Raw genomic sequence first — 14,844 nt, forward strand, 5'->3', positions numbered from 1 at the left:
TTTTACTAAACATTGTCTTACAGCTGCCTACTCCCAGGCAGAAGGGGAAGTGGGTCTCTGCTCAAGGTCTGGTGTTCCCACAAACATAATAGCATACAGTATCCAGACTTTTTGTGTATTTTCCATATTGTTCCTCGGTCCCATGTAAAATCAAGATTTCTCTTAAATTCTTAGAACGAAGCAGCTCATTCAGAGCCAAAAAATTGGGTGAGACTGAGAAGCGCCCATAGCCAAACTAACAATGTTTTTACTTTTGGTTTGCTGCTCCACGAACCTTCTCTTTACCTACAGAGAAGAGCAAACCAACCACTCTTGTCGCAGTCTTTTTTTTACCCTGCTCTTGTCACGGTCCCTTTTTTAGTCTAAGATTCTTTGATCGCAGCAACTCATTGAGTGCCAGAAAAATTGGGTGGGATGTGGAATTACCCATGCTTTAATAAAATTGATTTTCTGACCGATCTAGTACAATCCTTGTAACAAACAGTAAAAGAAAACCCAAAAAATTAAATTGAATACCACCCAAAGGGCCAAGAAAATAATAATCCATACAACCCTCTGTTTCACTTTTACTCCGTCTGCTTTGACGCGGCTCTACTGACCATTCTCCCCTTCTCTACAGGTGAGAACAATAATCCCGCTCTTTTTGCGGATCCCCGCCTTACCTGGGGACTTACCGGTGCACCCCCTGACCGCTGTAAGTTCTGAATTCCTTTCTTCGTATGAGTGTCCCCTTACGGGCCACCAATTGTCGCGCCCACCTCGACCAGCAAGGAAGACGCAACACTCGGACTCTTCTCCGAGCATTTTATTCAGGAACCTTGATGAACAACGTGGAGGCAGCCGCGGGAGAAACCCCTCCTGCTCCCCAAATAGCCAAGGCCAGCCAACCCTGAGCAGCCACGTGTGCGCAAGCCATAGGCTCACCAGAATGCTTAAGCAATCTGATGAGGATGGCGTGACTCCGGCGGGATGGGAGCAGGACAAATAGGGAGTTGTTTATCACTGAGAGCGCTCACCGGCACCAGCGGGATGGTGGAAGGCTGAAGCTGGCACCTTCTTTAAGGCGCGGTGTGGCGCAGCTCTCCACACTAGCATGCTCTCTTTGCTTGCTAGCATGTGAATGGCTCTACCACAGAGTCTCACCACCCTGAGCAAGGTCACTCCCACTCTTGTGCCCAACTCTGAACCCCAAAATCACCAAGAGACCCGACGTGATGCAAAAACAAAGAGTCATTAATTAATTACCAAGTTAACTGTACTAACTCCTATCCTCAGTCAGCCCAACATAGTAGATGGAGCAAGAAGAACTTCAAGCATCAATGGGTCAGGGAATATATGGGGTAGGGCAAGGGTAGCATCTGGGGTTCTGTTAGTTGCATAGCAACAGTCTCAGGACTGGTGCACCTCAGAGCTTGGGCAACCTGTCCTGTGTTCATTGGCCAGCTGAAGCTACAGGAAGGTTGCTATGCCTAGAGGCCCTCCCAGGGCAGTTGCTAGCTCCACATTCCAGAGTCCACCAGCTGACATATGATTAGTTCCTCACCACATGGAGGGCATCTGGCTTCCTATTGACTAGAAGGTCCTGCAAGGTTTGGAGCTCAGCACATGTTGCTGAGTCAGGGGCCTACATCTTGCTGGGACTTTTCTGCAGCCGGTCATGGCTGCCAAAGCAGGGGTCTGGGTGAGGCTCTAATCCCTTCAACACCATCATGCCTTTCCACTAGCATTGACTGAAACCAGGATCCAAACTAAGGATCTATATGTTGTTTGTGGAAGGTCAGACTCACAGCAAAGTAACTCATAATTGATTGAGAAAAGAAAGGATGTGGCTGGTCCAGGCTTCAGCTCCAGATGAATGAAGGAAACAATAAATGGCAAGGACATGAGGGCTCCAAGTGTGGTGGCAGAGGAAGTTTATTGTAGAGCATAGCCAGAGGCAGGGACATCTGGGAGAGCCCAGAATGTGCTGGGCCATGTGACGAGCAGGGGGAGGGGAGAAGGGGAAGCCAGGCCAAGAGGCCAGGAGGGGACAAGGTTGACGAAAGGGAGCAGGTACCCAACACGGCTGGGGTCACTTCATTGAGTTCTTTACATACTTACTGGTTACTCTTCCACTATAGTGAACACCCAGTGTCACCCGCATGGGGTTCCAGGTTCTCACAGCAGAGTGGAAACAAAGCAGCAGGGTGACCCTGCACAACCTGTCGTGGATGGGACAGAGACTGCAGCAAGAAGCCCTTCCGGAAGGAGCCTTAGTTACCAGGCATCAAGAGGTCACCTGTAAGACTAGCCGGGAGACCATGGACTGGGCACTGTGATGGACGCTCTTGAGTGTTAGCTTGACCATATCTGCCACCAACTAAACCCAGGCTGCTGGACACTCCTGTGACAGATTTCCTATAGGATTATTAGAAGCAGGAAGGCCAACTCTAAACCAGGGACATACCTTCTGCTGGCAGAACACATGAACCAAGGCAATTGTGCTTTTGCGGAGAAAGACCATGATGAAGGCACTTGAAGGTGTGTGACTGTGGGAATCAAAGCATAGGAACCTAGATAATGCTATGTGAAGTAAAGACACCACACACCAAGTCACACACTGTGTGATTCCATTTATGTGAACCATACATACATATGAGGCAAGTCCATATATGCAGAATTCATGCCACATACAGAGTCCATTAGATTACTTCATGGTGCACCTGGAACTGATACCTGGGATGGAGGCTGTTGAGAGCAATATGGGAGTGACTCAGTGTGATACGTGGCCTCCAGAAGTCTCTGTGTTCACACAATCAATTGATTGATTTCTCCAGTACCACTCACAGGGCAGAAGAGCACACCTCGGAGCTTTGGATTAGTTACATAAGGTGGATGAGGTGAGGAGTGATCTGGGACCTGGTTTCCATCATGTCTCTCAGAGGCAGAGACATGGGGACATTAGAACATGAGTAGAGACATCTGGTCACCTCACATGACTCATCGGGACAAGAAGCAGATCTGGTATGTTGGGGGTACTCTGCCAAAGCCATTCTCCTTGGGACTGAGGTCAATGTCCTTAGGATCCACAGGACTGGACACAGAGAAGTTCTGGAGGAGGGTGGTGAAGAAAAGGAACAATTCGTTGCGGGCGATGCCTTCTCCAAGACAAATGCGCTTTCCTGTGGGCACAGAGGATGAGACATGTGAGCCCCAAGGCAGTATACAACCTGCAGACTGTCCCACCCTAGAACCAGACACTCTGCCCATTGCAATGAATGAGAAGGTTTGACCCTCAGCCTACAATTCAAGTGACAACGTCAAGAGATTCCTAAAACCTTAAAGAACTGACTCAGGAGCCAGCACCAATGTCTTAGCAAGGAACGCAGCCTGCCATCAATCCTGAGGACGTGAGTTCTGTGCTCTGAAGCCACATGGTGCAAGGAGAGGACCAACCCCACAGTCTGTCCTCTGACATAAACACATGCCATAGCACACATGCATATGCAAACAGCCACGTACGAATGGAAGAAATAAATTTTAACATATGTGACAGTTCGTTGGTGGATGTCTCCTGGTCACTTCTGACAGATTCCTAGCTTTTGTTGGATTATCAGAGTCCTGTGTTCCAGATCTGTAAGACCCCACCTAGAGCAGGCACAAAGTGTGTATGTGTCCACATGTGTAACACAGCATCTTTAGTGCCCCTGCTTTCTCGTGTGAGGGATTGGTACCCATCTCATTGGGCTGCCCTGAGGGTGAAGTACTGATTAGAAAACTCCTAGATTAACAATGGATGGTGTCAAGGGTCCCATGTGAGGCAGACATGGAGGCACATGATGCGAGTGCAGCACTTGGGGGACTGAGCTTTCAGAACAGGCTGGACCACACAGAAGGAGCACTGTGTGTGCATCCTCTGTCTCTCCCCTTCCTCCTGCTGCTCCCCACCCACACTCTCCTCTCAGCCAGTCCTTGTTCAGCTTGAGATCAACAAGTTCCCAAACACAATGGTTGGAATTTCACGGGCTAGCTCTCTGAGATGGAGCTCCTAGAACTGGTTTTGTGACACAATTTCTCCAGAGCATCTTTTATGCCCCAAAGCCTGGAGCTGGAGACTTGGACCCCGTTCCTATCTCTTTGGCTGTAATATCCTCTTGGTTTGCCCGTTTGCTCACTCCTTGCTGGTATCCCACGGCAGTCTACCTGAGCCTGTGTCTGTTTCTTGTTGCACCCCTCCCCCATGGGGGTCTGTTGACCAGCTTGTGACTAGGAGCTTCTAGCAAAACACCCCTTGTCCCCTCCTCCCAGTGAAGGCAGGCATGCAAGTTCCTGTTTTCAGTCCATCCTTATTGTCTAAACGCTAATTCCTGTTTTGGACCCACCCTTTGCCAGAGGGCCCTGGGAATGTAGGCTTCTGACCTTGATGGTTTTCCACCATGCCTGCCTTTGGTATATAAGGCTCCACCCTTGTTAAAATAAATGCCATTCTCCTTGTAAGAATGAGCCGCTGTCTTTGTCTTTATTTACATCCTTAGCCCTTTACCTCGGATCGTTGTGAAGTGTTGTCGCCCTGTAGCAGCCAAAACCAGTAGCCTACTACAGATGGAGGTGCCCCCGAGATTGGGAAAGAAGAGAAACTGCTAAAGCATTACACTCAAATGCTGGCCAGCAAGTAAGTTAGGAGGGTGTATTTGGATAGGAGTACCAAGTTAAGGGTACCGAGTTAGGCCCCACATAGTGGGTCAGCCCCTGAAGAGGGGTAGTTTAAATTTAGGCCTCAGATGGTGGGTCAGCCCCCATAAAGGGGTGGTTTTGAAATACCTCGAATTTATAGAAATAAAATATAAGCTTAAACAAGGAGACCACCTCACTAAAGAATTCAGAAAGTGAACAAAGGGCCTCATTCCAGGAACTGGCCAAACCACAGAATGGGATGTATGGTTTAGCAACCTTAATTGCAGAAGGGCTGTAAACCCACAAAAGGCCAATTCCGGGCTACTGACCATCTGGGACGAACTGACCAGGGCATCAGAGATGGGCAAACAAGATTCGTGGGAAACAAGGAGACGATAACCACCATTTACTTAGGGAGAGATGATTAACTCATACCAAGGTTTGAGGAGTTTACAACATGTAGGTCAAGAAGACATCTACTTCCCCTGGTCAGTAGTCACGTATCCCCCTGGTCACAAGATAGGGACCCCTCCCAAAGGCTTGTGGTTTTTGTCTTTAAAAGCTGATTGTGCCGGGCGTGGTGGTGCATGCCTTTAATCCCAGCACTCGGGAGGCAGAGGCAGGCGGATCTCTGTGAGTTCGAGGCCAGGCTGGACCGACAGCCTCCAAAACAATATAGAGAAACCCTGTCTCGTAAAACCAAAAGCTGATTGTAACTGAACCTCGGGGCCAATCGGTCTAAAAGCTGACCAAGAGGCCCATCTGCAGATGCCTAATTAAAGAATCTTGCGTGTTGCATCAACTGGCGTGTGGACTCGATTCTTGGGGCAATGAATCCAGCTTGGGGACCCCTCCTCAATTTGAGGGACCCCAACAGTTTAAAGAGTTAGGCCCCAGATAGTGGGTCAGCCCCCATAGAGGGATGTCTTAAAGTTAGGCTTCAGCCCTGGCTTGACCCATTGAGTCAAAATTGTCATGGAATTCCTGAGAGCCCACCCCCACAAAAAGCCAGCCAGCATTCTTCTTAAGGTTAGGAGTGAGTATATTAGGTATGGGTGCTACTAGTTCCTACCCTCTGTTGGAGGACCATTTGATCCAATCGTTACAATGTCAGAGCACAGTTATCAGACATAAGACAGCTAAGAACTTCTTAAAAACTATACATAAAGTCAGCACTTGGTTTTTGGTCTCTGGTGATCTTAATTCCCTTGACTGGAACCAGGTTAGAGTGAACCCACAAAGAACTTTACATAAGAAAGGGCTAAACACCATACCAATTTTTGCCTTTTCTCTGTGGCGTCTTGTTAAGGATGTGCTTATTAGTGATAATACCGTAGTAAAGGAACAGGTCAGGAAAACTAAGGATGCCTTCACAGAGGCTCAAGACCTAGAGTCTGCTAGATCAATTCAGACTTCCAATGTTTCCCCTTCTGAGTCTGCTCCCTCTTCTTATGCGACCCCCTGCCTGTAATCCTAAGGCAGCTATGGCCTGTGGGCCTCTTGCCCTTTTCAATCAGGCCATTTTTGGATCCTTTACAGCCTTAGTTTGTGCCCCCAGTGACTGGCAGCGATTATGTTGTGTTGTGCTGCTGGGGGGAGATCGTTTGGCCTGGAGGGGTGAGTGCCAGGAACTGTGGCCAGGCAGCGTGGTGGGGCATGGCTGCCGATTTCCCTGGTGGGAATTTGGAAGTGCTTACTGGCACCAGGTGTCATGCCTATTCCAGTGGAACACTCAGGAGAGAACCAACTCGTCCTCACACCACACAGGAGAGACTTTGACATCACTGCGGCTGCAGTTTTTGGCTTCCCTATCTCTCAGCCAGTTGCCATAGCAGGCATGCTGGATAAACCCCCAGGGGAGGATGCCTCTACATTAAGTTCCCAAACTTATATTAATTGCAACTGGTCACTTTAAATCTTAAATAACAAATGGACTTAATTGGCTATTCTAACTGAGACCAGGGTGCCTCGCTTTTAGGAGACCCCCTCTTAATGGGACTGCAACAGACAGGTCTATTACTTAAGAAATGGAGTGGGTCCCTAGCCCTCGGGATTATGACCCTGGGCAACACAGTCTTTAGCCCTAGTTTGCCTTTTGGAAAGGCCACAAGTCCAGAGCCATTTTCTTACAAAGCAGATCATGCTTTCCTTGCCAACAGACAACCCCTCAGTGCAGGCCTGGTTGAGCCAGCAAGACAAATGAGTTATCAGTGATAGGTATCAATGATAGGTATCAGTGATAGGTATCAATGACAGGTATCAATGACAGGTATGTCCCAGCTGACATACCCGTGAAAGAAATATGCCCTGGCCCCAAAGCTAGGACCAAAAAGCTAAAATAAGAAGAAGAAGGCGGAGGAGGAGGAGGAGGAGGAAGACGAAGAGAAGATGACGATGATGATGATGAAGAAGAATAAGAGGAAGAAGAGGAAGAAGAAGGAAAGGAATGAAGAAAAAGAAAGAAAGGAAGGAAGGAAGGAAGGAAGGAAGGAAGGAAGGAAGGAAGGAAGGAAGGAAGAAAGAAAAACACTAATTTGTCTCTGAAACCAGAGCCAACTCTGCTCCTGAGCAGGAAAACTAACCAATCCTGAGCAGAAAATTTTCTCCCTGGGAAAACTCTGCCCCAAAGAATCCCTGTATAAGCCTCCTGCCTGGTGAGTTGCTGGCTGTCCTTTCCCACCCTGGTGGAGACAACCTACCTCCTGGACTCCTCCTTCCCAAATAAATCTCTTTCTCAAAAGAGTCTTGGGTGAAGATCTTCATTCACCAGTGCAGAAGAGACCCTTGCTGAGTTCCCTTGGGGGGTTGAGCAGAAAATCCTTGCAGGGATGTTCCCTTAGGGGTCCTGAGCAAGACTGAGCAGAAAAGGTAACAGTAGTTCACCAGAGTCAGAGGACATCGCTACATTACTGCAGCAGCTTCTCCTTTGGCAGAATTTAAAGGAAGCAATATCTTCGGCCTCAGCAGCAGAAGAGAGCTCTACTAGAATGTTCCCTTAGGGTAACAGAGCAGAGATAAACTGTAACTGCTCTCTCTAGGAGAGGACCAAGGTTGCTATATCCTGCAGGGAGACCATCCCCCACCACACCCCAGATTCAGGTATCCCTGACTTAACAAATCAGGACACCTTTCCCTCCAGGGCTGAGCTGTCCTATTGCAGCTCTAGTCTACAGAAATGTCCTATGGCGGCTCTAAGTTTACCTTGGATTCCTGATAAGTCAAGACACCTTTGCAGCTCCAGAACTGTAACACTCACACTGAATTACAAGTGTCTTCTAGAATGCACCAGAGAAAGGCTGGAGGAGTGGGATCTTTTGAAGAGAAATTGCTTAACACACACTCAGCCCTGGGTTTCACCCCTAGTAAGAGGATCCAGTTGGGGTTGAGGGGAAACAAAGGCTAAGGTAGTGTTTGTAGAACTCCTCTTTCTCCAACAGATAACAAACATGAACACAAAGTGTCCATGCTTACATCCAATAGAGTCCATTAAAATGAATTAAATTAGGCCAAATGGAGCTTCTTATGTGACACACTAACCTAACCCAGCAGGCAAACGAATGACATACTAACTTGAGATTGTATTATTTCAGTGAAGAACAAATCTCAGTCACTCAGAGCAGCTGACCTACCCCAGGCTGACAACTACCCCAGCATGGCACCCATCAGGGTCTGTGTCCATGCCCAGCTCCCTTGAGTCTACAGAAACCACGTGCTAACACTGATGGGTGCTGAACTCTGGTTCAGGATATTATCCATCATGAATGGTCTTTTGGTTCATGATAGTAATTTTGATGACTCTTAAAAATTAACAAGAGTGTACGAACGGGGCCAAGTGTGAAGACATGCCCCATGTCACCAGTGCTCACAGATGAAGTCAGAGTCTCCCAGCCATCAAGACCCTACCCAGTTCATAGCACAGTTCATAGATTATGTCAGTTGTTCTTGCTGCCGTTTCTTAAGAAAATGATTTGCTCAGCGTTAGAGGACCTTAAATACTTCCCCAAAGTCCTCAAGACCAGGAAGCTCCTTTAGTTCAAGAGTCTCTTGTGGGGCTGTAGCCAGGGTGAATTGGATGGTTCAGGCAGAGCAGCTGGAATAGACTCAGAAAACATGGACCTAGTCCTGTGCGTGTCCTGGAGGATGAGCATGCCCTCTAGTGTCTGGGAAAGGGAGCACATGTGAGTCTCACCTGTCGAGAAGGGCATGAAAGCTTCAATTTTCTTCAGTGCCCCATTGGCATCCAGGAAGTGGTCAGGATTGAAGGTGTCTGGTTGTTCAAAGAACTGTGGGTCATGGAGAGCTGAGCTCAGGATGGGGTACACTTCAGTGTCCTAGGAGACATTACGAGATACACATATGCAGAGTCAAACCATCAGTAAGACAGCAGGAATGCTGGGAAATGAACACCATGCTGGTCCTGGGATCAAGGAGAATGCAGGAGGCTCATGGAGTAGAGATGTGGAGTGACAGCCAGTCTCACCTTGGGGAGCAGGTATCCTCGGAACAAAGTGTCTCTGGTGACTTTGTGTGGAATACCAATTGGGACAAGATCTGAAAATCTCTGAATCTCGTGGATGACGGCCTCGGTGTGTGGCATTTTGGTGCGGTCGTCGAGGGTTGGAAGTCGGTGTGAGCCGATCACCTGATCGATCTCCTTTTGGACTTTCTCTGCACAGAAGAGGGAAACGGTGAATCTACTCTGCCTGCTTTGTAGCAATGATGTTCTATTCTATAAGCCTACAACCTAGGAAAGAGTCCAGCAAGGGGACTCTCCTGATAAAATCAGTGTACTTGAGGGGTACAAAACTGACCTATCCATAAGTGATTGTCCCTCTGTGTCCATGTTCAAACTAAATTAAATCTCTCCTTTGTGAGTTTCAACCTCACTTCAGCTGGGTTTTTTAAAAGGTAAGTAAAACATACAGCAAAGGGCTACTGCAGAGGGACACTTCATAGCAATCTCGTTGGTGTGGGAGTGTGACAGAGAAAAGTAGTAAAAATTCTCACCTTTGCAAAGGAATTAATTGTCTCTTTATACACACACATACACATATGCACACACACATATACACACATTCACACACACATTCTCTCACATGTACTGTAACTTTATATTGATTTTTATATTAAGAACTCAAGGCTGCATCCTCAGGAATATAACAGAGAAGTTGGTAGATTAGCAAATGTATCTATCAATGGATGGATGTAAAAATGAATACAGAAGAAAATTAATGGATAAATCAATTAATAAATGCACAGATTCAGGAGTTAATGAAATGAACAGACTAAACACTGGATTATGTATTCCACTTGTAAGTCAACACACGATTCAATTAGTGGATAAGTGAAGGAATAGATAAGCAAATGAAAGATGAATTCAAAGACCAGTTAGGGAACGGATGAAGGAATGACACTGTCGATAGAAGGATGCATGAGTGTATGAATAAATCACTGATGGATAATTTATTCAGTTCTACTCATCAAAGGAAAACCTAAGTTGTTTAACGGAGATAACTGAATGAAATGTTTGGTTAGGTGCTTGAAGAATCAATTGGAAATGGATTAACACACTGTTGAGTGGGTGGTGTTGGGGGGGTGTGCGTGTGTCTGTGTGTGTGTGTGTGTGTGTGTGTGTTGTATATTTGTGAATAAGGCTTTATAGTTGGGCAGATGTTTGGATGGACAGATGTTCAGATGGATGGGAAAATGAGTCCAGGGATGGGCAGATGACAGGTGGATGGAGGGTGGGAGATAGGGGGTGAATGAACAGAATGAGTATGGATGAAGATGTGCATGGACAGAAAGATGAATGCATAGAGAGATGTGAAGATGGAAGGCAGGAAGGAAGAAAGGAAGGAAAGAAGGTTGCATGGCTGGAAGGATAGGTGGATAAGTGGATAGATGGATGGATAAAAGGGTAGGTGGGTGGGTGGATGCAGATGCATGGATGGGAGCATGGATGGATGGACAGATGGATGGACAGATGGATGGATGGGAGCATGGATGGATGGACAGATGGAAGGATGGATGGATGGATGGATGGATGGATGGATCAACCTTTAAATGATAGGGGAGAACAGTGGAAAACAGCTCAGCTGAGGGTTCATTCACACACCACCCAGAGCACTGCCCTAGTTTAGAAGCAGATCAGGCCTTCAGAGTTCCAGATGGAAGAGGCCCAGGTCTCTCTTGTTCACACAAACCTCCACAGACTAAAGGGAGCTAGAAGATCCCCTAACTGGCTGCCTGGGGCGCACCTGCAACATGGGGGTACTTGAGCATGAGCAGGAAGCCATAGCGGAGCGTGGTGCTGCTGGTCTCGGTGCCAGCAAAGAAGAGAGACAGCAGGGACATAAGGAGGTTCTGCTGATGGAACTCCGTGTGTGGGTTGGACTTCTCCTGGTTCCAGAGAGGAGAGAAGGGAGGGTCAGGGTGACTGCAGCCTTGCAGGGAGATGACACACATCCTGGGCACTGTCCTTCAGTCTCACCCTACAGACCACACGGCATTTCTTAGACCTTGACAATGTCACCTGGACCCTGTGTGTTCTGTCTGCTCTCTCTACAGTGCTCTCTGGTAGTTTATCATGGTTTCTTTCTTCCTCTGGGTTCTTTTCTGCTTTTTGTCCTTGCTCTGTGTTTCCTCCACAGTCTTCTTTCCCCTTATTTCATTTCTCCTCCCTTCTCTTTTCTGCATTTTCCAGATGTTCTACATCTTCTCTACTCCATTTCCTGTCTCTCCTCCCCATCCCCTGCCCTCATTTCTTCTGCTCACATCCTCAGGCTTCACCCTCACTCATCCCCTCTCATTCATTCAGGACTTACCTTCTCCATGCGTAGGAGGTAGGTGTCGATGAAGTCTCTTGGATTATTGGGATCCAGTGTTTTCCTGTGCTTCTCCACACTGTGGTCAATGTAGTCAAGGACTTCCTGAATATTTTTGGAGATTTGTTTGTGGGCACCAGGAAAGTATTTCAGGAAGCCAGAGAAGAGCTCAAACACCTGCAGGAAAGAAGGGTCCAGAAGGTCACCTGGAGCTGTCAGCTCTCGAGAAGCAGGATGTGTTCCTAGGTCCCCATATTTCATGAGGATCTGTGCTCTCTCCTCTGTCTTCTCCACTTCCCCCTTTGTTTTCCTGCCCTCCTGTCCTCGTCTTCTCTTTTCCTTCCTTCCCTATCGTGCACATGCACACAGGGCATGCGGTCAGTCTGTTTCCATGAATCCTTCTCCACACTTGTCCTGTATTCTCCATCTATCTTTCCTAAGCCATAAACTTTTTTTTTCCTATCAGGGTCTCCTGTCTTTCAGACTGTCCTTAAACTCATTGTTTTTCCAAAGATGGTCTTGAACTCTGATCTCACATGTACTGGGATTGCATATGTGGACGAACCATACCTGCCTTATTTTGTGTTAGAGATGAATCCAGGAAATTATACATGATAGACAACTGCTCCACCCTCTTACCTACGTCCCCAGTTCCCGTGTCATCATTTTCTCACGTCTGGATGGCTCTGTGTTTCTGCACTCAGGTCTCTCCACCCTGATAAACACTCCCCCTCCCTCCCTCCAGACCTCAGGCTCCTTCTGTCTCCATGTGGTCTCCACCCTGTTCCCCATTCCTCTGTCACTCCTGCTCCTAACCTCCTTCCCTCTCCATGTTGTCTCTGCCTCTCTTCCATCCTAGCACACCCCTTCTGCACCCACAGAGCATCTTCCCCTTCCTCTGCCCTGGATGCTCCTCTCTCCCCACACACTGACCTGGCTGGAGAATGAGCTGATGAGTGAGAAGCTCTGATAGAACAGGTCCAGCAGGCGCAAGAATTGGCGGTCTTTGTAGTCAAAGCGTTTTCCAAAGACAATGGAGCAGATGATGTTGGCGGTGATGCACTGGAAGAGGAAGGTGGGGTCCAGGGGGGCTCCTGGAGGATGAGGATGCAGGACAGGAGGCATGGCATCACGATGAACATTTGGCCATGGACCCATCTCTGTAAAGTTGTCCTCACCACTCACTACTGATATAATAGCAACAGTTGCTACCTCATTTGCACATGAGATGCACCAGATCTTTCACTCAAGAGGGCACACACCATTTTATTTAGTTTCCTCTCAATATTGTATATTGGACTCAATACTGTTAGTATACACAGAGACAGTAGCTAACTTCTCCAAGGTAACACAGCTACTGATGACTGATGAATTGATACCAGGGAGCTGTGAAGGAGAGCATGTGTAAGTTAGTCCCCACCCTGCTCCCTCTGGTTGCTTATGTGAATTTAGAAGTATCTCATCTGCAAGTCTTTCCTCATTCCTTCTCTGATTCTAGGCTCTGTGGTGTCCAAGAACCATCAGCACTTGGTGCCTGCTGCCTTTGCATTCTGGGTTCCACCATGGGCTCTCATGGTTGAGGGATGTTGGCAGCCCAGCAATATTGGGCCATTGTTGCCCCTCTCTCTGGTCTCACTTGTCTGTTGTCTCTGATTCCTCTGCAGATCTTTCCCTGGCATTCATCAGTCTTTATCTGTCTCTCTGGTTTCCTGTATAAATGTCTTACTGCATTTTAGTCTTTCTCTTCTCTCTCCTGCTACCTACTTTCCTCCCCCTCTGCTCCCCTCACTCCTGCTCCCCAGTGTTTTCTGCTCTGTTTGGTTCCTCATGCTCCATCTCAGCTTCTTTCTCCTTCTCTCTTCTTAGACCTTGATTCCTTCTGCTCCCTTCCAGCCTCTGCATGGACATCTCAGAGTCTCCTGAGAAACCTTAGGATAAACACCAGCGTGGAGGACTGAGGTGCTAGAAACAAACTTGGTCACCTGTGTACCTCTGTTAAAGTTTCTGTAAGAACCCAGAAGTGCTATGACTGCCACAAGGTAAAACACCATCAGGACCCTCACAAGATAAAACCACAGTTCCCTGCTTCCAACACCCACCTTGGACATAGACAATGTTTTGAGACTATTAAATATAATCAAGATGGCCTTGTATACCATATAAAGCCAAGGGTGACCTCAGCATCTAAACTCCTGCCTCTACTTTATTTTTAACAAGATGCCAGCATGAATCACCATGCCAACGCTGTGGTGTTAGGGAGTAGACTGGGAATTGTGTGTGTGTCGGGCAAGCCCAGCATGCCTCAGTTGCACCCACAGCATCAACCACATTTACCTTTGAGGCAAGATTTCATGATGTTCCAAACTAGATTTGAATTTGTGACCATTCTGTGGCAGTCCCCTGAGTATTGGGATACAGGCTTGGGCCATCATGCCAGGCTGACACATATTCTTTTTTTAAATATTTATTTATTATGTATGCAGTATTTTGCCTGCATATATACTTGCAGTCCAGAAGAGGGCACCAGATCTCATTATAGATGGTTGTGAGCCACCATGTGGTTGCTGAGAATTGAACTCAGGAACTCTGGAAGAGCAGTGGATGCTCTTGGCCTCTGAGCCACCTCTCCCACCTCCCTGACACATATTCTTAACCCAGGCATTGATTTCCCTGAACATAAGTAGCCAGCGTGCAAATCACGCATTCTATGTCTCTGAGTTATGATTGGACACTGTGGACTTCGTATCTCTTTCTCTGTCTTTCTGTATTTGTCTCCCCAGTGTGTGTGTGTGTGTGTGTGTGTGTGTGTGTGTGTGTGTGTGTGTTCACACATGTTTGTGTGTGTCTGTGTGTATCCTTCTCTGCCCATGTGAGTCTCTAACTCTTTCTGGCTGTGCTCTCATGTTCCTGCTTCTCCATCTTCCTTAATGCCCTTTCTCCGGGACTCACCCTGGGATTTCCGCAGCTCTTCTACCAAACATTGGGCCTCCTCCTGAATCCGCTCCTCCACGCTCCGCTTTCCCATTCCAAAGTCTCTCATGGTGGCCAGAGAGAATCGACGAAGGGCCTTCCAACGTTCCCCATTGGCAAAGATCACACCTAAGGAAGTAGGGGAATAATGGGTGACGTAGAGAGGAAGTTCAAATAAGCCTGGGTCCTTCTTCTGTGCACACCTCATCCCAACCTTTGAGCCTCCTACCATAGTCCTTGAAGACAGGTTTAACCACTGCAACTGTCCCCCGGCCAGAGAAAGCCTCAGCTTGGTCCACCAGAGCCTCCCTTATGGCCTCTGTCCCACACAGCATGACCACAGGTCTCGGTCCCAGGTACACTGTGAACACATCTCCGTACTTTTCTTGAAACTGCC

At 47.7% G+C, this 14,844-nt stretch overlaps 1 protein-coding gene across 1 annotated transcript in view; it reads right to left on the bottom strand.

Moving 5' to 3' along the window:
• Positions 1-2,597: 2,597 nt before the first annotated feature.
• The window catches only part of LOC121135543 (cytochrome P450 2B1-like), a 34,365-nt gene continuing 22,118 nt past the window's right edge, over positions 2,598-14,844 (bottom strand). The window contains exons 2-9 of the mRNA XM_040734560.1: positions 14,677-14,839; positions 14,427-14,576; positions 12,411-12,571; positions 11,478-11,654; positions 10,911-11,052; positions 9,134-9,321; positions 8,843-8,984; positions 2,598-3,161 (exon numbers count right to left, since the gene is read on the bottom strand). Coding sequence (XP_040590494.1) covers positions 2,980-3,161; positions 8,843-8,984; positions 9,134-9,321; positions 10,911-11,052; positions 11,478-11,654; positions 12,411-12,571; positions 14,427-14,576; positions 14,677-14,839 — 1,305 coding nt within the window. The 3' untranslated portion in view covers positions 2,598-2,979. The remainder of the gene's footprint in view (positions 3,162-8,842; positions 8,985-9,133; positions 9,322-10,910; positions 11,053-11,477; positions 11,655-12,410; positions 12,572-14,426; positions 14,577-14,676; positions 14,840-14,844) is intronic.

Source organism: Mesocricetus auratus, unplaced genomic scaffold (assembly GCF_017639785.1).
Source record: "Mesocricetus auratus isolate SY011 unplaced genomic scaffold, BCM_Maur_2.0 Super-Scaffold_100038, whole genome shotgun sequence".
Lineage (NCBI taxonomy): Eukaryota > Metazoa > Chordata > Mammalia > Rodentia > Cricetidae > Mesocricetus > Mesocricetus auratus.